Source organism: Schistocerca cancellata, unplaced genomic scaffold (assembly GCF_023864275.1).
Source record: "Schistocerca cancellata isolate TAMUIC-IGC-003103 unplaced genomic scaffold, iqSchCanc2.1 HiC_scaffold_1148, whole genome shotgun sequence".
In the NCBI taxonomy this organism is placed as follows: domain Eukaryota; kingdom Metazoa; phylum Arthropoda; class Insecta; order Orthoptera; family Acrididae; genus Schistocerca; species Schistocerca cancellata.
In genome coordinates, this window is record NW_026047147.1 from 3,224,427 (window position 1) to 3,248,661 (window position 24,235).

The 24,235-nt window shown below is 45.3% G+C and overlaps 1 protein-coding gene across 1 annotated transcript in view; it reads right to left on the reverse strand.

The window, feature by feature from the left end:
- Positions 1–3,777: 3,777 nt before the first annotated feature.
- Positions 3,778–24,235, reverse strand: part of LOC126159855 (ankyrin-3-like) — a 65,158-nt gene continuing 44,700 nt past the window's right edge. The window contains exons 3-4 of the mRNA XM_049916665.1: positions 17,534–17,680; positions 3,778–4,165 (exon numbers count right to left, since the gene is read on the reverse strand). Coding sequence (XP_049772622.1) covers positions 3,778–4,165; positions 17,534–17,680 — 535 coding nt within the window. The remainder of the gene's footprint in view (positions 4,166–17,533; positions 17,681–24,235) is intronic.

Consider the following 24,235-nt stretch of genomic DNA (forward strand, 5'->3'; position numbering starts at 1 on the left):
GCATTCTGCGTCGCGCCCCCACCTGCGAGTTTCCCCTCGGCGACTGCGCCGGCCGTTTGCGCGGGCTGTCTGACGCCACCTGTTGCTGTTTGCATGGGAATAACAGTTTCTGCCTAAGAGACGAGACCGAATGTTTACACAGGCTTTCGTTACGTAGAGAGTAATGCAACATGTTACAATTATGTTGCTCTTCCCGGAAATAACTGTTACTTTGGCGTCATTTTTATCGATGAAATTCGGATCTCGGAAATTTCTTTGTTATCTCGTGATCTGGCGCGCGCAGACGCGCACGTAAATGAAAAAAAGTGCCGTAAACTCATCGCTGTGAAACTGGGCTTGAAACGCATTTGGTAGGTACACACCTGTCTGAAGCGTATTTCACAATGCTCTTCCACTCCCTCCACTGATACCCGCGCTGTTGGTGCTGCAGAGGAAAGGAAAGCTGAAGCCTGTTTCTCGTCGCTCTTGCTAAGCACAATAATATTCCCTACTTATTTTCTATTTCTCTTTACGGTCGTATTCAGTGACACTGTAACGCTCTTGTCATAGCTGATTCCCCGTTCTACCATAACAGATACGAAAAGTTCGGGTCTGTCACTTGCAAGCCTAAGATGCTGTCTTCATGACTCGTTCCTCAGATTAATGGCCCGAGGTAGTTTTTGAGTGAAGCACTTGGATCAGTTTCTCACGATTCCCTGGCCCTGCCAACAGGCTCAGCCACCTATGTCGCCCACTGAAGAGGTGGCAGGTTAAAGGTTCCACCTAAAACTGTAGTATGGCGAGGAAATGCACGCCAGATGTTCTCCTGGTTTCTTACTTCCTATTCAGAGCTCTTCATAGACGATATTTCTCGCATCGTCAGTGAGGACTAACCTGAGACGGTCTTTTAGTTAATATTCTACAATCCTCCATTCCGAAATCACTGATATCTGGGAAGCATGTCAATTCGAATGGCAAAATTTCAGCTCGGTTCTTGATTGGTGGCTGAGTTACAGTAAGCCTAGTGTGCGAAAGGACCCTGTCTGCCACTGTTCTGAGGCAGCTCTTAGGAAAAGCAGGACAATGCAATTTCACAATCAGTGTTTGAAAGACGTACTCGGCCCTTCTGCTAGTCTTAACGGGAACCGATAAGTTGAGCAAAGACAGATCAAAACTGTTTATTCTTGTCGACGTGAAATTTTTCAGTCGATTGCAAACATTTTTATGAGAGTACAACAGGGACATGAAGAAGACTTGAGCTCTATTTCAGTTTCTCTACACCTGACTCAACCGATATATTTCTACCTGCAACGCGCGTCTCGGTAGAAGGAGCGTGAAAGTAAAAATTAAGGAGGGAACGTGAAAGTAAAAATTAAGGAGAACGGAGGTCACACGGTGGCTTACGAGCAGTGTTCCACACCGCGACTGCAACAGGAAAAGGCCGAAACAGCTGTGCTACTCAAACTATCCTCCGCCACACACCAGAATGTATCTGTGAAATTATCATTTCAGACTTTCCAAATCGGGAAGTTATTTCAGAAAGGCGTTATCTTGTGAACTTTCAAGCAGTTTTGACACAAAGTGGGATGCGTTACATTTTATCTTTGTTTGGACTACAGATACGACAGCAGATCTGGTGTAGTTATTGTTTACAAGTCTGAAGATAAAGATTTACAGTATTCAGGACCAATATTTTAATTTCAGTTATCTGTTTTGCAGACAAATGATATGTATAAATTACATTGAAAACGACCTGCTCTCTCGCAGGCGAATTGTTTGATGTACTGGCTAGCCTGGATTTCGCATCGTGTAGCATGTGCGTCGCATACTTCCATTCAAAATTTAATTTTTACACAGTTCTGTCGCACTGGACTGAGATTTTCGTATTTCGATATCAAAATAAATTTTTGCAATTTCTCAGATACCAACCACACACTTACAAGCACTAGTTTAAATAAATGCGAACACGTTTCAAAATGTATGACGTCCGCTTCGACAGCGGATGTCTGCCATGAGTGCTATTGTGTTTGACGATGCGAGGAACGCAGATGGAGTTCTGGGCTGTTTTCCGTCTGCTGAAGCGTGCCATACCGTTCCAAAGTGCCGTAATAGAGTGCAACAGGTGAATGGCGTTAGGCGCGATCCGAATTTTGGGGAGTCGCCGTTTTTTTAGGACGCTCTAGCGCGGTCACCACTCGCCGTCAGAAAATCACTGCTGATTGCTGCATGTTGTAGAAGAGTTTGTCCAATTTAATTTTGTGTTGGATTTTCAACTTTGTGAAACACGTAGTCTTTGTGAAATAAATGAAAATCTGAGAAAAGTCGGAAAATTGTGAGGCTTTCGTTGTGAAGTCGACATACTACAGGGCAGGAAGCACGAAATTTGGATTTAGGAGCCCAAAACATATGATTATGGAATCGCTGAGAAAAGATGTACTGCAGTTTGTTACCAATTGGTATTTTTGGTCATTGCACGTAGCGTGGCTCCTGATAGTTACTGCTAGATATTTTACGGTAGGTAACTTACTGTTTCCAGCAATTTGTGATCAGCAGTGTAATTGTACAGTAGTCGATTTCTTTTCCTGTGTATGCACAGTATATTACATTTATTTATGTTGAGGATCAACTGGCAGAGCCTGAAGTATTCATCAATGCCGTGCAGGTCACTCACCAAGTCAATACTGTCTCCTGGCGCCACTGCTTCCTCACAGAGAATGTTGAGGAGCTTCCGTGTGTAACGCCGCCACATGAGGGCCACAGAAGCTCTTGTTCAGAATGCAGTCTGCCACTTTGGTCACACGTGCACGCACGGGTATGCCAAGTCTAATTGTATCACAGCAGACAGGGGAATGAATGTTCGAAGTGTGGTCTGCTTCCAAAGCGTGTACAGAGACGCAAAAGTGTAATTTGGCGAAACTGCCGTATAATTCCAGTGATGGCTGCATGTCTCACGTGATTGAGTATAATTCCCTGAGAGATGGTAGTTTGTTCTGTAAGAGCAGCAAGCGAGATGTGTGGGAGTCTAATGATTTTAGGTGGTTTTTCAATTCTCTTTATTTGATGGTGAGCTGGCAAGAATCCTGCAGATGGTGTGAGCATGATGTGGTGTGAGTACTGCTACCAATGTGACATTGCAATTAAACACGAAAAGTACTTGTGCAGTGCACGCACAGAAGTGAATTCAGTGTGAGGTCGCAAGTGAAGGTACATTCTAACTGAACAGCTTATATGGCAGTAATTTGAGTATGGTGCAGTTCGCAGTGATGTAATGTAGCAACACAGACACTGCTAGCAAATGGTTTGCAGTAATTAGGTAATGTAGCGGAGTGGTGGGAAGAAGTGACGTTATTGCGGCTGGGCGACGTGTTACACAATAACCGGTATTCTCGCATTTGTGGCTTGGAAGAGATTGGGTGTTTACGTTTCGAAATACAGGCAGTTGTGAGAGACGTCGGCTGTATTCTTGTAAGCTGTTTGAATATTGTATGTGGGACGAGAAACACAAGACCGAGAGGGAGAGAGAAGTGGAGTTTATTAATCATTGAGTATTTGTCAATTGTTGCTGAACTTTTGCAGAAATTGCTTGTGAAATGTTTTACATAGTGAATTCTCAAAAGGAAGCTTTGTCACGTTGGTTTACAGGTATCTCCTGTTGTTGCAGTACTTGTGGTGTTACTCGCGTAATTGTGTGGACTGCAAAAGATAGAAATGAATATAGAAAGCGTTCTTTTTTTAAATTTTTTATTTTAATATCCTGTACAATGAAGTACATGATGACATTTCCTCTACTGGCACGTATTAACGCTCTGTTATCATCTCGACGAGCTGCTGATGGTTGCACAGCCTGGCGATGTCCAGGGGGGTGTTCCCCTTATCAGTCCTCACCCCCCTGTCGGCTCCGGCCTGCAGCAACGCAGCCGCCGCTTCTGCGTGGCCATTCTGTGCCGCCCAGTGCAGCGGCGTCTCCCCCCACAGAGTCCTGGCGTTGGGGTCGGACGCCGCAGAGAGCAGCAGCCGCACCACAGCCGCGTGGCCGTTCCATGCAGCGCAGTGCAGGGCGGTCCGCCCGCCCCCGCCCCTCGCCCCCACGTCCGCCCCAGCCGCCAGCAACGCCCGCACCACCTCCACCGCCCCCTCCTTAGCCGCCTTTCTCAGCCTCCTGCCTCGCTCCTCCTCAGAAAGGCTCCTGCACAAAACATCGACACACTCTATACTATTGAGACACACACACCAAATGAAAGAAACTGTCACAGCCGCAAAACTGCCAACAATTCGGAATACACTTCTTCTGAGCAACGAGTCACAAATCTAGAAATCTCGCTTCTGCGATATGGGTTAACTAGCGTATTACAGACAGATCCACAGCACTAGCCCATAATCAAAAACTTCAGCCATCTGCCAATAAAAATAGGTCCACTCCATCTCTTAAATTCATTTGGCACATTTCCTCATAATTCACTCGACAGATCCGCCTGCTTTCACCTCGGCATGCAGTTGCCGCCCAATCCTTCATCTACATTCAAACACACCCCTAAAACTACCTTCTCTGGGTACCAATTCCTTCTGTCACTTAGGAAGAAAACACTAGAAACTAAATGCATCTGTAAGTACTGAAATACAATTTTCTCACCAGACAGCTAAGTGATTCAGACCAGTAACATGGAAATTTTCTGACATACCGACGAAAAATATAAAAGTCACTGCTTCGTACACAATAAGTCGGTCGACATATTTGAAATACAACAAGGGCACCAGCTCGACTCTCCCTGACACACACACACACACACACACACACACACACACACACACACACACACACACACACACACACAAACTAACCGCTGCATGATAATCGTCACATATGCTCATATAATCATGCATGCAACAAGAGATACATGAACTGGAACATTCATTTCCATCTACTTACAAACTTTGCAACCCACCATATGGTCTGTGGCAGACGGTATCCTGCACAACTACTGTACTCAGTCATGTTAACTTTGTGCCACCACTACAGAAAGCGTAAAACTTTACATTTATATTTAAAAAGGTCTTAGTAAACTCACAATGTACAACAACTACACTGCTTTCGAGTAAAATTTCTGTTTCAGTAGTAGTAGTACAAAGTTACACTGTCACTAACCGTAACAAAAGTGTACAATTTTTCTTATATCTGAAGCTGTGCATAAATTTAGATCATGCCAGAAGGGAATCAGGTGTTTGTAAGAAATAGAAACACACAGTGTTAATTGATTATTGCATATTCACTTACAAATATCGAAATACTTGTATAGATCTGGCATTGCTGAAGTTGAACCAATGTCGCGGGAACCTCTCCCCACAGTTGATGCAAGTTAAAGGCTAATCCCAAGCGAGAGAGCCAGTAAGAAGCTCCAAAGACAAATGAAATACCAACTAGAAACTACAGAGGTAATATAACTGCTGCATTCAGTACAAAATAATCAATGTAGGTGGAGCAGCAACCATATGAAACAAAAGTAACAACTGGTACACATGAAAATTTCTCAACCGACTGCAGTCATCTGCTTTTTCCGTTCCGCTCCCAAATACAGCGAGGGAGAAACGACTGCCTGTGTGCCTCTGTACGAGCGACAATGCCTCTCACCCTATCTTCACACGCCTTGTCTCCAGTGTACATTGCGAGAACTAGAACTGTTCTGCAATCAGCCTCAAAAAACAGTTCTCTAAATTTTCTCAACAGAATTCCTCGAAAAGAACGTCGCCTCCCCTCCAGTGATTCCGATTCGAGTTCGTGAAGCTTCTGCACAGTACCTCTGCGCCACTCGAAACTACCGGTAGTAAATCTAGCAGCTCAGCTCTCAGTCCTTTAGCTGTCTTCCTTTAATTCTACCTGTTGCCGATACCAAACACTCCAGCAGTACTCGAGAATAGGTCGCACCAGCGGCCTCCATGCAGCCTGATCTACAGGCCAACCACACTTTCCTAAAATTCTCCCAGCAAACTAAAGTCGACCTCCCGCCTTCCCTACCACAGTCCTCTCACGCTCGTTCCATTTCATTTCGTATCACTTTGCGAACTCTCGCTCAGAAATTTAAGCGACGCCTCTGTGACTAGCGGAACACCTCTACTGCTGTACCTCAACATTACGTGTCTGTTTATCCTACTCACCTGCATCAACTTACGTTTCTCTACATTTAGAGATGGCTGCCATCCGTCGCACCAACTAGAAATTTTGTCCAACTCGCCTTGTGTCCTCCTACACTCACTCAACGACGACATCTTACTGTACACTAGGGGACAATCAGCAAACAGCTGCAGATACCTGTACACCAGACCATTTATGTATACAGACATTAACAGCGGTCCCACCACCCTTTTCTGGAGCACTCCTGCCTCTGGCGAACACTCGCCACTGAGGAAAACATACTGGGTTCTGTCACATAAGAGCTGAGGTCCACTCACATACATGTGAACCTATTCCATACGTTTCTATCTCCTTCAACAGTCGACAGTGATCCACCGTGTGAAATTCTCTGTGGACGTGTACGTATATGTTATTCAGAGGTGATGGATAAGCGCACCACATCACAGGAAAATCTGCACAATGCAAAGAATTCCGATCTTTGGGGTAAAAATGGCTCAGTCACCTCTATTGCAATCACAGATTGTATTAAAGAGTCGGCACAAAGAACTGGGGCTAATGTTGCCCGTCTCAAAAAAAAAGGATTGTAGTTTACACACAAGTCAGCCTTGCCGCTATTGGACACATCAGAAAGGCGACCGAAAATAAATCACACAGTTTGCCAGAACCGCCAAGAAAGTGCACTACAAAATTTGGGGAATAAATCCATCATTGCAGGCAGGTAATAGGTAATTTGATCAACCATAGTGACTTTTGTATGGCTAAAAAGTAGTGCTGACATTACACAAATTAGTTGTTGCCGTAAAAACAAAAAAAAAATATTTTCCTTGCAAGAAAGCTGTTTAATGTAAGACACTGCATGAAATGCGATTTACCTGGAACAGACCTCTAAGTCACGAGCAAGACTCGCTCTAACGGTGTCGTGGCACATTGCATTAACAGTGCTCGAACGACGACGGACACTACTTATGACGTGTTTCCCAAGGATGAGCACTTGCAACGTGAATGGATGGTTCGATGCAAACGCAAGGACAAAGTGAATGTGAAAACTGCACGTGTGTGGTCAGCTCCTTATCGGCCAGAAGATTGTGAACGGGATTTGAGAAATGAGCTTCTAGGGTTACCTTCGAGAAAGAAGTTGTCACCAGCAGCAATCCCCTGCATAAACATTCCGAACTGGCGTGGACAAGAAATTGTGGAAAGCGGTGATGCAAACGAAAGGGTAAGACGTCTGCACATACAAAACACCTTCAATAATTGCAACTGAAAAATTACCGTAATACAAACGACATCACATAAATGGAATGCTTTTTGACACATTACTATATTGCTTTACGGGAGTGAATGACTCGCTATATTGTACAGGCATTAAATAATGTTGCTCAAGTGTATTTGCTTTTCCTACTGGATATAATAGCTACATTTGTCTTAGAAATAGCCGTTTCTTTAAGTATTCTCGATATGTTGACTATTTTAAAGCTAGTATATAGTTCAAATGACAAAATCAGCGTATTTCGCGTAATTTGTTTACATTTACTTCTGAAGCAATAGCTGATGCTGACCAGTTGACTTCGCAGCGTAGTGGTGTGGTTTCTGACTCCCATGTTGGAGGTTATGGGTTCGTATACCTGTATTTCCTCTTACATTGTATTTTTACATTTTATCAAACTAGGCTATTGTAGCCGCTTGTGCCGGTGATATTTAACCGCTTTTGTAAATTTATCTGGTTTTTAGTGAGAAATTAATGCAGTTGCATAGTACTTGGTCAAAAATTTTAGGAATAGTAGGCCTACTCGGTAAATAATTTCAGGAATAATAAAATTAAAATCAAATTCATTCCTTAGGGATCCGGAAGTCGTGCACAACGCTGTGGAGCAAGTAGTTTGCAAAAGCGAGCTTTGACGGCTTTAGAAACTGTCACCGAAAAAAAAAAAAACAAAGTCGACCGAACCACATGTACAAATTGCGTTCATGAACCCACTGAAGTAGTGAATAAGGATTTGGAAATTAAGGAACTGAGGGCCGAGATTGAACTTTTAAAAAACTGAATGCACAGAAAGACGCGGCACTAAGAAAATGTGACGCATCCTTACGAAGTAAAACGAAAGATCTCCGACGTGTTCTTTCGCTGAAGCGGGTAGAAAAGTCATCTGACGTGAAAGAAAAAGTAAAATTGCACAAAAGTGTAAATAGTGTATTGTCAAAGTGTTTTACACTGGCGCAAATAAGATGCCTATTAAACGAAAATAAAAGGGTAAAGTGGAATTCAGAGGACATTGCCCATGCATTTACTTTCAGAGCTCTGTCACCTAAAGCATACACGTATTTGCGAAAGCGAAAAATTCCTTTGCAGTGCAGGGCAACGCTTCAGAAATGGACAAAGGAATTTAAATGCAGACTTGGTATTCTTGAAGATATCCTGTGTTTATTGAAAGCCAAGTCACACACTTTTACTACTCGAGAGAGAGAGAGAGAGAGAGAGAGAGAGAGAGAGAGAGAGACTAGCTGTTCTGACATTTCACGGAATCAATGTTGATGGCCGCATATGTTACAATTCGTCTGAAGACGTAGTAGTCGGACCACATTCCAATGCACAAGTCTGCACGATACGTGGCTTGTGTAAGCAGTGGAAACCACCAGTTTACTATGACTTCGACACTGTGATGACCAGTAATTTGCTTCAGAGCATCATTAAGGCAGTTGAGGAATCAGGAATCGGTGTTGTTGCTGTGACGTGTGCATTGGGCGGAAAAAATATAAAAGTTTGGAAGGAACTGTGTCGATACACAGAACTTATTTCGTAAATCAAGCAGATGACACCACGAGTGTATAGGTTTTCTTCGATGTACCACACCTGATACAGTTACTACGGAACCGTTTCTTGGATACAGGCATTACGCTACCTGATGGGTCCAAAGTATCTCGGGCAGCTCTACAGGAACTTTTAAAGCACCAGAAGAGTGACTTAACGATAACACACCACATTACTGAAGCGCTCTTAAACATAGCTCGACAAGCAAGGCAGAATGTACAGACGGCAGCGCGACTATTTTCACGACAAACAGCTCAGGCTTTGAAGTATATTCTCCATAAAGACGTTGAAAGTAATTTTATTGAACTTGTTAACGACGTCTTTGATGTCTTGAACTCTTAGAGTTCCAAAATAGGAATGATCATCCCTGCGTAGTGGGTTTGGAATCAATCTCTCAATTTGAGAAAATACTTTGAACAGATTCTTAGATATCTGTCCAGCAATGCGTGTTGGTGACAAAGAAAGAATGTTGCCTTTCCAAAAAGGTTTTATAACTTTAATAAAATCTCTCTCTTTGGTCTTCTCGAAAGTATGAAAAGTGTGTAAGTTAGCTATATATTAACTTGTAGACTGAATCAAGATTGCCTGGAAAACTTTTTCTCTAGAACACAAGAATTAGATATATTTTTTAACAATCCTACAGCTATTTAAGTAAGGAACAGGGCAAGTCTCCTTATACTGACAGGTAATGCAAGTGATATATCTCTCTCTCTGGGAACACGCCGGTTACTAAAGAATTAAACACGGAGTCTTCCCAGTGTGACGTCGACCCGGATCCTGCATCCCCAAGTTTCATTACCAGTGAGCTCTGTGTGTATGTTGTTGACGAAGCGCCACTATGAGAAATCCCAGAAACTGTGAATGTGGAAGAAAATTTAGTGACATGTAGTAACAATGGGGGACGACTCTGTAACCTCAAATGTTCTTCCAGATGCGGTAAAATACATTGAAGGCTATATTGCATTTAAGTGCCACAACATTGATAAATCACTGGGCTTTCCAGGAGCAAAAAGTGAAGGAGATCATGCTGCAGACTGGATATCAATTACATCTAGTGGTGGTCTTTACACTCCAACGCCAGCATGGGAAAACAACAGTGTTGCTGTTTGAAGAAGAATTTGCTGCTTTTCACGGAAATGGACTGTGTAAACAAAAAATGTCGTAAAGTCTCTGTGGTCTATTACAAAACAAAAGTTTCCTGAGGTTCATGAAGCAGTTATTACTCTTTATGTAAAAACGAGAATATTTATAACGATTAGGCATCTCAATCAAGAAGCAAAGATGGAAGCAATGAAGAAATGTGTTGCAAAGAGGAAGCAGTTATGGATTGCATCGTCGTCTGGTAAACGGCAGTAGAAACAGACTACATTCATATCTGCTTCTTCATCAAACGAGCGAGTTATTTTTCAACTTAATTATCATTTATTTACTCTTAATGTGTACAAAACCTGTCGTGCCCCTTGTTTTGACTTGTACAGATGCGTATCGAATGAAAGCAAAAGTAAAATGAACGAGTAACATGGCACCGAGTCTGTGGTGCTGCGCACTTGCCGTGTAAGCACATGGCTGGGCCGCGCCAGGGTCCTCGTTGTGACGTCACGGCGCTCCACCCAATAGCAAGCGTTTTCGCCTGAGTGCCCCCCGCCCGTTTCGGAACATCCCGTAGAAGCACCTCGTGACGTGGCCGGGTAGGCAGGACGGGCACTCGCTAGCTCGCTCGCTCACGAGGTTCCAGACACACGGTACTCCGCTGTAAACAAAACACGGCCAGGCTAGGCTACGCCACTGTACCAGACCCCTCCACTGTTTACTTGTCTGTACGCAGAACTACCGAGCAACTGTGTCGTCTATATGCAGGTCATTTCTGGTACAATTTATGTTGCATGCAGACGTGTACACCAATGAGGCGAAGTTTGACCGCTACTTTTATATGGCGAATATCAAAGAAATTCTGTCGAAACAGGAATGTCTGTCCTTTCCGTCGTCGTTCATCGCGCCGGACCCTTGCACGCATTATTAGGTCAGCAGTGCGAAGACGCAGCTTCGACGTCACACAGAGGACGAGGGCGAAGGCTGCAGCCGACAGGGCACTGGAGGAAGCTGCTCTGGCTGCGACGCCTATCAGTTGGCACAGTGGCACCAGACGTACAGCCGAGGAATGAGGGGTCAGCAGACTAGAGTCACCCCCACCCCGCATTTACATTGATGCCACCCTTACCATCTGACACTCCACAGGGAACTCCTGAGGACGTGATTTTGAACGTGGCTTAAAATTTTGTCTTTCTGCGCTGCAGTGCATGGCAGACGATTCTGAAAATCGCTTCATCAGGTAGAATACTAACGGTCTTGAATTAACCAATGTATGATTTGGCACGATACTAAATTACATTGTGGGACCTCACTTCATCCACGGGGTGATTAAATGGAAATACGTATGCACATATTCTTACTAACATTCAGCCTGTTCTCGTAGAGGTAGTTCCGTGGACAAGCGACAGTGTATGTGGATCGAACACGGCCGCTGCCCAGACCCTCACCTGCTCCAAAGTGACCAATGAATGGAAAGTTTCCCGGCCGTTGTATGGGACGGAATGCTGCAGTACAAAGGCCAGCCAGGTACCCTGATCTGACTCAAATGGATTTCTTTCCACGGGGAGCACTGAAAGATAGAGTGACACGAACACCAGGTATGTCAGATGATGCGCGCCAGACCACACAACGACGTATCATCCAATGTAGCTTGTCCAGTTCATCTCTCTCTCTCTCTCCAACAGCCATTCGAAATGTGTCTAGCAGTTGATGGTGTGCAATTTCACCATATTGTTCATTAAAATGTGAAACCACACTTCACTAAGGAAAGTATTTAGTTTGTGGATGACAAGGCATCAGTTGTTTTGAATTAATGTTTAGCTTATTTAAAATCTATTCCGTCTACGTACAATTTCAAGCAGTTTCTAATTTCTAACTGACAGCAGGTCTTTTGCGCTGTAGAACCACCCGGGTGCTTCCAGGCAGAGACAGGCTGAGCTGACAGAAGGTCATGGGATAGCGATACAGATACAGATGGCAACAGTATTGCGTATGCAAGGTATAAAAGGGCAGCGTGTTGGCGGCGCTGTCACCTGTACTGAGGTGACTCCTGGGAAAGGGTTTCCATCTTGATATTTTTAAAATGTAGATTCCAATGTATTGAAATTTAATAAAATGCCATTGTGGCCTTTTGTAAGTGCTCTGCAAACAGAGTGCAGTCTTTGTTTCGCCTTTGCCACAATATTATCTGTGTGGACATTCCAATTTAAGTTGCTCGTAATTGTAATTCCTAGGTATTTAGTCGAATTGACAGCCCTTAGATTTGTGCGATTCATTGTATGCCCAAAATGTATCGGATTTCTTTTAGTACCCATGTGGATGACCTTGCACTTTTCTTTGCTTAGTGCCAATTGCCACTCGTCGCACCACACAGAAGTCTCTCTAGATCATTTTGTAATTGGAATTGATCATCCGATGATTTTAGTAGACTGTAAATTACAGTGTCATCTGCAAACAATCTAAGAGGGCTGCTCAGATTATCTCATAGATCATTTATTTAAATCAGGAACAGTAGAGGGCCTTTGACACTACCTAGCGGAACGCCTGATATCACTTCAGTTCTACTCGATGTTTTGCCGTCTATCTGAGCTGTGACCTCTGTGAGAGGAAATCACGAATCCAGTCACACAACTGAGGCGATACTTCACACGCACCCAATTTGATTAATGCAGGGTGTCTACGCACAGAAGGAAAAAAATTCCCGGGTTTTTCCCAGATCTTCCAATTAAAAATACACACTCCTCCGGGTGAAAAAGACTTTCTCCCATGTGAAAATACACTTTTTCCGTGTTAAGTGAGAGTATACTTTCCCTTGAAACTGTAAAATTTATCAATCATTTGAATGGTTATGGTTTTATACAGCGGATTAGAATTTCCCGGTTCTTCAGAAAAGAGAACACAGGGGGGAAAAAAACACGTTTTGGGAAGTTCTTTGATGATTTTAGTATTACAAAAGTACAAATTCGAATTTCACAAGACACTGCATGTTACGTTCCGAAGCATTGAAATGGACATTGTTATGCGCTTTTGTAAGCAGTCACAGCTCGTGTCACGTGATCTCGCCAGCCGATGACAGCGGGTATTCAGAACATAGGACACGTGATATAGTCAGCGAATAGCAACATCACTCAATTAGGGCAAACACACAAACTGGACAAGTTAATGGTTTAAACTAATTACATAGTGTTGGTACAGGTAAAGCAAAGCTTTCATATATAATATTTCTCGCGAAGATTAATAAGCTACAAGAGAAGCTAAGCTTTCACATATAATGTCGATCTTTCTTGCGCGTTTGCACTTTAAGATACATCACACAATGTGCCAGTAAAATGTTTAACACCAACATAAATCTCTGATGTTCTGGGTTCGAAATTTTTCTAAATGGCTGATCATCAAAGAGTTGGTCTTTAAATTAGAGCCAAACGCTCTGCGATTTAAGAAATTCATCGTAAATTTTCGCACATAGTTCATCGTAGAGGGAGACCGAGAGATGAATACAGTAAGCAGATTCAGAAGGATGTAGGCTGCAGTAGGTACTGGGAGATGATGAAGCTTGCACAGGATAGAGTAGCATGGAGAGCTGTATCAAACCAGTCTCAGGACTGAAGACCACAACAACTGTTCATCTTGCGTAAAAGGAAATTTACTTTGAAGATAATGCTTTTCAAACCACAATTCGTAATATTTCCCCTCGATCTGTCAGAAATAAATTTGTTCCAGCAGCTGCCAGAGAGCTTCAGGTAAGAAGCGTCCCCGCGCTTGCGCAGCTATGACGACGTAGGAAGCCCGTATGTTCTTATGAGCAAAACATTAAAACATCTTACATTATGTCATAAAAGGAACAAGGGATCAGAGGATACTACAAGAGACCCGGAATTTCTTGAACCACACTGAAATGAATAATTTGCGTTGAAGTGCACATGCGTATGTCCAGATTCCCAACGAAGTAGGCTTCGATCTGATATTAAGCTTTTCAGTGTGCTTTTCGGGGTGTAAATTTTCTTGAAGTACCAGCACTGTATTGTCACATGTTTGGTTCTTTATTATGGCATAATGCCATACGCGCTAAAAAATGAAAACTTGCACTTGAAATGGAGCGAACAGTTGAATCTAGCCGATAGTGTGGAATTAAACACATTGTTTCAAACAAACTGGCTGACTCAGTGGAAAAGATAAATAGAAGCCGAATTTCTTTAGCAAAGTGACAAAAATAACTTCGTTGTTATGCAAGGCGATTAATGCTTGACTGTCAGAAAGGTGGATATTATATTAAAATCTGGAACTAGTAACATATTTTAGCCTTCCATAATTATGTGAATGTATTTTAATTCACTTGGTAGTTCCCAACGACAGAAATCATTTTTTTTCCATTCGCGTGAGAACAGTAAACGAAGAGGAAACAGCAAAATCACTAAATGTAAACACGCATCACGTGGAGCTCCCCCCCCCCCCCCCCGCCAAACCACTGTAAGTCAAACAGCTCTGCGCATCAGCCCCGGATCTATGATATTTCGTACCAGGGCAATACTGGACGGTTAGATGGTGGCGCCACCCTAGCCGCTTTGTGAAACAAGGTTATTTTTCCTCAACAATACGAATTTCCCCCCCCCCCCTTCGCCACCGAAATTGCCGCCCGGTTCAGATACTCCGGTTTGCTGCGTACACAACTAACAGCGACATTCCTGTTTCCAGAAGCGGGAGAAGGTACTACTCAGACGCGACTCAACTGTGCATGCGCGTGGTTCCGCTTGTAACTGCTTAAATGAATCTGATGTAAACAGTTGTGATGTCACGCTCATCGGAGGTAATTTGTTGTTACGAAGCATTGCATTGTCTTCCTACAGCCTTTCACACATTTTGCTGTTGGCAGATGCTTGTATGAGCACTGTAGAGGGAAACATTCCACGTGGGAAAAATATATTTAAAAAGAAAGATGATGAGACTTACCAAACAAAAGCGCTGGCAGCGCTTTTGTTTGGTAAGTCTCATCATCTTTCTTTTTATATATATATATATATATATATATATATGACTCATTTCCTTTGCAATTTAAGTTTCATTCTCTCGTTCATATTTTGTAGATGCAGTATTATTCTGCAATAGCGGGATACAGTAATACCCTTTGTTAGAGTATCGGTTCTTAACAGTCAAAATGACAAAAAATTAACTGAAAACAAAAGCAATGAAAAACTCCCAGATTTCTAAAAAATTCCCAGGTTTTTCCCAGTTTTCTTCCGGATGAAAAAATTCCCGAGTCTTTCCCAGATGTCCCGGGACGTATACACCTTGTAACAGTTTCTTTTGATACCATTCCTCACAAGCCTTCTGGAAATTTAGGAATTATGGAATCGGTCTGAGATCCCTTGTCGACAGCACTCATTATTTCATGGGAATAAAGAGCTAGCTGTGTTTCACAAGAACAATAGTTCCTGAATCTGTGTTGGTTATGTATCAAAAAGTCATTTTCTTCAAGATGACTCATAATGTTAGAGTACAGTATATTCTCCAAACTCCTACAGCAAATTGAGGTCAGTAATATGCATCTGTAATTCAATAGGTTACTCCTATTTCCTTTCTTGAGTATTGGTGTGACCTGTGCTACTTTCCATTCTTTAGGAGCAGACCTTTCGTCAAGTCAACGGTTGTATATGATTGCTAAGAAAGGCACTATTGTGTCTGCATACTCTGAAAGGAACCTGATTCGTATTCCATCTGGACCAGAAGACTTGCCTTTCTTAAGATATTTGAGTTGCTTCACAACACCTAAAATATGTACTTTTATGTCACTCATGCTAACAGCTGTTCAGGTTTCGAATTCTTTAATAGTTACTTTGCCTTTTTTCGTGAAGGAATTAAGGAAAACTGTATTTAGTAACTCCACTGCAGTGGCACCACCATCGGGAACATTTCCATTGCTGTCACACGGTGACAGTGTTGACTGTTTTGTCACTGGTGTACTTTACATACGACCAGAATGTCTTTGGGCTTTCTACCACATTTTGAGACAATGTTTCATTGTGGAAACTATTAAAAGGGAATAAGTCAAGTCCATTCAAAAGACTCCTGCCACATTATCCACATTAAATTACTTGTTTGGCTCCCACGTTTCCCTTTGTATAGGGGAGAAATTTCTGTATTATACAATAGCTTATTGCATTCTGCTCTGGTTAATTTCAATAGGCATGTCGAAGAGTCTCACTGCTGTTGGTCCCAGGTGTGTGTGTGTGTGTGTGTGTGTGTGTGTGTGTGTGTGTGTGTGTGTGTGTGTGTGTGTGTGTTTTACTGAAGCATAAATTGGTCCATACTTTATTTTGAAATCCACCAGCTATTGAGTCATCTTGCAAACATGTCAGTTCACTTTGAGATGGCAGTATATTTTCAGTAGGACCAACTATCTTTGCCCACGTCAGTTGCCCTTTTCTAAAAATAATAGTTAACTATACCATGGAATTATGCAAAACTTCCCCTCGGTGAATCAAATCCACTACTCATCACACCAGGTGACCTCCATTGAATACAGGAGTTTGTTTGCGAGTGACGAGCCATACAGTGCTGTACGCATCTCCACTCAGCCACACCCACTGCATTTCTCCCTTCTCGAGAGCCGATACCTCAACCATTAGACCAGCTGAGTGCGTTTGCTGGCATAGATGGAATTACCATTGTGGATGATGTTTTTTACCCATGATTTGCTAACACTACCACCAGAGATTCTGATGTACATCCTCTGAAGTAAGATAACACATCCACCGATTCAATTTCCCTCTTGCTACTCTTCCTAAAAGTGGATAAACTCTAGTGCAAGTGTCGATGAGGTGTGCTCGGGCAGCCTACTGCTCAAGGAGACTGCCTGCAATAAGCAGCTAATCTGGGTTCCTGTTCCAGTGCGGCACAGATTTCCAATAGTCACTACAGATGTAACTGACCAGAGAACCATTTAAGGAATATTCGAATTACATTTTAAGACATACCCAAAACAAGCAGTATCCTCATTACTGTACTAAATATTAACTTTGTCATTCTTACTTGTATTTCTGTTTACCTTTCTTTCGCCATTTCTTCCCGAGTGTCTTCAATAACTTATATCTACAACCATTCACATAGGTTTTGTTGAGTGGAATTGTGTGAAAAATCCCGTTTCCACACCCATTTACTTCAGAATCAATTTGTAAGACACACAAACATCACTAAAAACAAAATCTATATTAAACACATCAATACATAAAGAATTTGGAAATGGGTATGATTTGAATGGGACACTTCCTACGTAACTACAGTTGAGTGACTCTGAACTGAACGTAATTCTCACGGCAAATACAGAGAACGAGAAATCTTCTGCATATGTGCTCAGTCTTCAAAATATCATAGCCAAAAAAGTGAGAAAGGAGTAATGTTAAATGGCAACTGTAACCTCTATCCAAAAACTGAAGGAATCTGTATTTTATTTTATTTACTATATCGGCTGGTTAATGCCAAAATAAGGAGTACTGTGAGGGTAAGACTTGGGCACGTGTGGCAACACAACTCACCGGAAGCGAGAGACGGCTGCAGCATCAGGTGGAGGGGTGTGTCGGGCAGACGTGGGAGGCGCAGCTGCAGCAGGAGTCCGGCTGTGGCCGCTGTGGGGTTGATGGTCAGAGTTGGGGGTGGACCCGCCCCCTGTGGCGGTCGGCGAGCTGCACAGAGAAACACTGTGTGGGTGGGCGTGTTCACACAGGGGCTCACTGCAGGCGGTCCAGCTGAGGGACTGTCCACCGGGGCAACAGAACACTCAGTGCCAACAACACCAACCTGTCACTTAACGTGACTGTACCACCAATTAACTGGTCTTTTTCTGCACTACTTCTGCTATATTCTCCACTGGCATAGCTTAAGATGCAAAACAACACATTGTTCACAATGAACCACAAACCAAATCCCAAACATAAGGACCAACAATTTTGCTGCCCTGACAGAACAACTATCAGACAGAATTTAGAAGCAGTTACAGTCAACTGGCAGCTACTTCTGGTTGTGAGGTAATTTGAAAACTGATGTATGCATGCTGAATTATATCACTGGAGGCAGGCAGAGAGGCAGAGGCAGAGGCAGAGGCAGAGGGAGACAGAGAGAGAGAGAGACAGAGAGAGAGAGAGAGAGAGAGAGAGAGAGAGAGAGAGAGAGAGATCCAGCGATAGAGAAACAAACTGGTAAGTTGGGGTATCAACTTACTGTTGAAACTATATGGTCATGGATATGCAAGGGCTGTTTGATGTGAAACCCAAGGGAATGAAGAAGATGAACAAGAATTACAAGACCTATGCTATAAAAGTTATCAAGAGTATATTCAAAATTTGCATTTGAGTAAAGCAAATAGAACTATATATATGCATGTAATGTCTCCACAATTCGATTCATTGAAAGGACAGCAGTGGTGATGTGTTTCTTAAACAACAATTTTCGTGTTGAGCAGTTTGCAGTACAGGCCACCATTAAAAGAAAAAAATGGGTTACACAGTGTATGCAATTTTATCTGATGGACAACGTTTACAAGTTGTGAAGTAACCTTTTTTTTTGTGGTTTTAGGGCGCACAACTTCAATGGTCATTAGCGCCCTGACGACGTTAAGAATGCACCGCGAGGCACAAGTTTAAAACAACAACTAAAAGGGAAAACACGATAAAAGACAGACTGACAGGCATAGGATTAAAAAACAGCATCATCAAATGTCCTTAGTGAGGTTTGTCAAATTGATAAAACGAAGAACACGAGCAGCTGCTCGTGGGTCATCCGCTAAAACGGCATCTAAAGTACATGGCAGGTTAAGATCGAGACGCAGTGCGTTAAAATCCGGACAGGACATTAAAATGTGGCGGACCGTCAGCAAGTGTCCACATGGGCAGAACGGCACCGGCGCAGCCGTCAGCAGATGGCGATGGCTGAACCGGCAGTGTCCAATTCTTAACCGGGCCAAAACTACCTCCTCCCACCGAGAAGGACGTGAGGACGACGTCCAAGCCACGGGAAGAGGTTTCAAGGCCCGAAGCTTGTTGGCTGTAAGGGCAGCCCAATCGGCATGCCACAGCGATAAAATGCGCCGACAAATAACCCTGCTAAAATCTGACGAAGGGACACAACAAGAAGCTGTCCGAGGCTGGAGGACCGCAGCCTTGGCCGCGGCATCTGCAGCTTCGTTCCCAGGGATACCGACATGGCCAGGGACCCACATAAAGCTAACCGGAGAACCGACGTCCACCAGCTGCCGAAGAGAGCGTTGGATCCGGTGCACGAAAGGGTGAACAGGATACGGATCACTGAGGCTCTGGATGGCGCTCAGGGAGTCGGAGCAGATGACATAAGCAGAATGTCGGTGGCGGCAGATGTAAAGAACAGCCTGGTAGAGGGCAAAGAGCTCAGCTGTGAAGACCGAACAATGGCCATGGAGCCGGTATTGGAAACTTTGTGCCCCGACAATAAAGCAACACCTGACCCCGTCATTGGTCTTAGAGCCATCTGTATAAATGAAAGTCATGTTGATGAACTTCGAACGAAGTTCCAAAAAACGGGAGTGGTAGACCGAACCGGGGGTAACCTCTTTTGGGAGCGAGCTGAGGTCAAGGTGAACGCGGACCTGAGCCTGGAGCCAAGGTGACGTGTGGCTCTCACCCACTCGAAAGGTTGCAGGGAGTGAAAAATTAAGGTGTTGAAGGAGGCGACGAAAGCGAACTCCAGGGGGTAGCAGGGCAGAGACAAACAACCCGTATTGACGGTCGAGAGAGTCGTCAAAAAAGGAACGATAAGACGGATGGTCGGGCATTGACAGTAGCCAACAGGCATACCGACAAAGCAGTATATCGCGCCGGTAGGTGAGTGGCAATTCGCTAGCGTCAGCATGAAGACACTCTACGGAACTAGTATAAAATGCTCCGATCGCAAGTCGTAAACCCCGATGTTGTATGGAGTTGAGGCGGCGTAAGATGGATGGCCGTGCAGAGGAGTAGACGAAGCTCCCATAATCCAGCTTGGAGCGGACGATCGACCGATGTAGACGAAGTAGGACGGTTCGATCCGCTCCCCACGACATACCACTGAGAACACGGAGGACATTTAAAGAACGGGTACAACGGGCGGCCAAATATGACAAATGTGGAGACCAGCTAAGTTTCCTGTCAAATGTAAGGCCTAAAAATTTGGTTGTCTCCACGATTGGGAGAGCAACGGGACCGAGTCGTAAGGACGGTGGGAGAAACTCTTTGTAGCGCCAGAAGTTAATACAGACCGTCTTCTCGGCAGAAAAACGGAAGCCATTGGCGACACTCCAGGAGTAAAGACGGTCAAGAGAACGCTGAAGACAGTGCTCCTGGACACGTGTACACTGCGCGCTGCAATAGATGGTAAAATCGTCCACGAAAAGGGAGCCTGATACATCAGCTGGGAGGCAATCCATTATTGGATTGATCGCGATGGCGAAGAGAGCGACGCTCAAAACTGAGCCCTGTGGCACCCCATTCTCCTGGCGAAAGGTGTCGGACAGGACAGAACCCACACGTACCCTGAACTGTCGATCCATTAAAAAGGAACGAATAAAAAGAGGGAGGCGACCGCGAAGGCCCCATGTATGCATGGTGCGGAGAATGCCCGCCCTCCAACAGGTGTCGTAAGCCTTCTCCAAATCAAAGAACACAGCCGCGGTCGGGCGCTTTCGCAAGAAGTTATTCATAATGAAGGTCGACAAGGTAACCAGATGGTCAACAGCAGAGCGGCGCCTACGAAATCCACATTGTACATTGGTAAGTAGGCGTCGAGACTCGAGCAGCCAAACCAATCGAGAGTTAACCATTCGCTCCATCACTTTACAGACACAGCTGGTAAGCGAGATAGGTCGATAACTGGAAGGCAAGTGCTTGTCCTTCCCCGGCTTAGGAATCGGGACAACAATAGACTCGCGCCAGCATGCGGGAACATGTCCCTCAATCCAGATGCGATTATAAGTACGAAGAAGAAAACCTTAACCCGCAGGAGAAAGGTTCTTCAGCATCTGAATATGAATAGAATCAGGCCCTGGAGCGGAGGACCGTGATCAGCCAAGTGCGTTTTCGAGTTCCCGCATGGTGAATGGGGCATTATAACTTTCACAATTCGAGGAGCGGAAGTTAGGTGGCCTAGCCTCCTCTGCCTGTTTGCGGGGGAGGAAGGCAGGGTGGTAATGAGCGGAGCTCGAAACCTCTGCAAAAAAGCGACCGAAGGCATTGGAGACAGCCTCAGGGGCCACAAGGACGTCATTCGCGACCTTCAAGCCAGAAACTGGTGAGTGGACCATAGTGCCAGATAGCCGGCGCAGGCTACCCCAGACAACAGAAGGAGTAAAACTGTTGAAGGTGCTTGTGAAAGCAGCCCAGCTGGCTTTCTTGCTTTCTTTGATAATACGACGACACTGAGCACGTAATCGTTTATAATTGATACAATTCGCCACTGTAGGGTGGCGTTTAAATGTGCGTAAAGCACGTCGACGAGCACGTAAAGCGTCTCTACATGCTGCGGTCCACCAGGGGACCGGTACACGACGTGGAGAAGAAGTAGGGTGAGGGATGGAATATTCAGCAGCAGCGAGAATGACTTCCGTGAGGTGTGCGACCTGACGATCGCAGCTTGGGAAGATTTGATCCTGAAAGGTCGCCCTGGAAGAGAAGAGCCCCCAGTCTGCCTTGGAGATGGTCCAACTAGAGGAGCACGGAGAGGGGGTATGCTGCAGGAGATGGATAACACACGGGAAGTGGTCGCTCGAATATGTATCAGAAAGGGCATACCACTCAAACCGGCGTGCAAGTTGGGGAGTACATATAGAGAGGTCTAAATGGGAATAGGTGTGAGATGTGTCCGAAAGAAAAGTAGGGGCGCCAGTATTGAGGCAGACAAGATTGAGCTGGTTGAAAAGGTCTGCTAACAGGGAGCCCCTCGGGCAGGATGCTGGAGAGCCCCAAAGGGGATGGTGGGCATTGAAGTCTCCAGTTAACAAAAATGGTGCAGGTAGCTGAGCAATAAGTTGCATCATGTCTGCCCTGGTAACGGCAGATGACGGAGTGTAAACGGTACAAATGGAAAATGTAAAAGTGGGGAGAGTAATGCGGATGGCAACTGCCTGCAGGCCGGTGTGCAACGTGATGGGATCATAGTAAATATCATCCCGGACCAGCAACATAACCCCTCCATGAGCTGGGATACCTACCACAGGGGGTAGGTCAAAACGCACAGAGGTGTAGTGTGCCAAGGCAATCTGATCGCATGGGCGTAGCTTCGTTTCCTGGAGGGCTACAATGAGCGGACGGTGCAAGCGGAGCAGCAACTTCAAGTCCTCTCGGTTGGAGCGAATGCTGCGAATATTCCAGTGAATAAGTGCCATCGTAAGAAAAGGAAGATGAAAGAAGGGGTCACCTCGAAGGCCGCTGAGGGCCTGGCTTCGAGCGAGCACTGCCGCCGCTATCAGTAGGCGGACAGTCATCGTCCATTGGGTCTATAGGGTCATCGGCCATCTCGGGAGGATGGCCGGGAGGGGGAGCTTCCTCCGCCGGTGAACGGCCAGATGTTCGGCTACCAGCGGTGCGGCCAGGCGAAACGGATGACGGCCTGGGGCTCAACCGCTGAGTGGCGCAGGAGAAGAAATGCGCTGTGGCGGAGAAGAACTGTGCTTCCTAGGAGCCTTCTTGGAAGGACGTTTGGTGGAAGTACCGGTCGAAGGCTGGGAGGTCGAGGTACGTAGGAAGTCTGCACGGGATGGTTCCTTCTTGAAGGCCCGTGCATCGGACTTCTGGGTCTTCGTCTTAGCAGAAGCTGATGAAGGGGCTGGTGTCTGTGGGGTGATGGGAGGAAGAGGAGACGTCGACCGCGCGATCTTAGCACTGGCCGAACGGGCGACTGTGGTGCTGAAGGTAAGATCGCATGTCTGGGTTGCCACCTCCCGGGTAGTCCGAGGAGAGGCGAGGACAGTACTGTATTTCCCCGCTGGGAGCAGCGTGGGCTTTCTACTAGCCAATAGCTTGCGAGCAGCTGAGGTGGACACTTTCTCTTTGACCCGAATTTCTTGGATACAGCGTTCTTCCTTATAGACAGGACAGTCGCGGGAGGATGCGGCATTGTCACCCTGACAGTTCACACAACGAGGAGACGGAGGTGGACAGTCACCCTCATGGGCATCCCTGCCACAAGTGACACATTTAGCCGCATTGGAACAAGACTGTCGAGTGTGATTGAAACGCTGACACTGGTAGCAGCGCGTAGGTGTCGGGACATAGGGGCGAACAGAAATAACCTCGTAGCCCGCCTTGATGCGCGATGGCAGCTTAACACTATCGAAGGTCAAGAAAAGTGTCCGGGTCGGTACAAGGTCATTGTTGACCTTTTTCATGACCCTATGGACAGCCGTCACGCCCTGCTCAGCGAGGAAAGATTGAATCTCCTCGTCAGTCAATCCGTCGAGGGAGCTAGTATAGACTACACCACGAGACGAATTCAAAGTTCGGTGGGCCTCCACCCGGACAGGGAACGTGTACAGGAGTGTGGCCCGAAGCAGTTTTTGTGCCTGAAAGGCGCTCTCAGTTTCTAGTAATAAGGTACCGTTACGCAACCTGGTACAAGATTTGACAGATCCGGCTATGGCATCTATGCCCTTCTGGATAACGAAAGGGTTGACAGAGGAAAAATCCTTTCCGTCCTCAGATCGAGAAACGACGAGGAACTGTGGAGCAGGCGGTAGTACTTTTGTCACTGGTGGCTGGTCACGTTTCCGTTTTTGGGCAGAAGTCGAGAGAGATAGAGTGGAATCCATTGCGGAGGAATCCCCCATGATTGCCAGCGTCTCCGATGGCGCGCTCCTTCCTTGTGGGGACCCTCTCAGAGGGCACTCCCGCCTTAGGTGAATGTTTACACCTCAGGTCACACCTCCCGAGAAACAGACGGAGGGACCAATCGGCATGGTCAGAAGGTATCAGCTCAGGCAATCACCCCTCCCCGGGCCTGGCCTTTACCAGGGGGTACGCTCGTGCCTTACATGTCTACCCAGGGCGGGGACTTACGCGTTACCCCGTCACCGACTACGCGTGCGAACGCGTGGGTCGGCCTTCAGGCATGCACAGGGAGGAAGGAAGAAGAGGAAAAAGAAGAGAGAGAGGGAGAAAGAGGACAGACTGTCTCAAACGCCGAGACGGAGATCAGAGAAGGCAAGGAGAAGAAGGCAATGAGAAGGCAAGGAGAAGAAG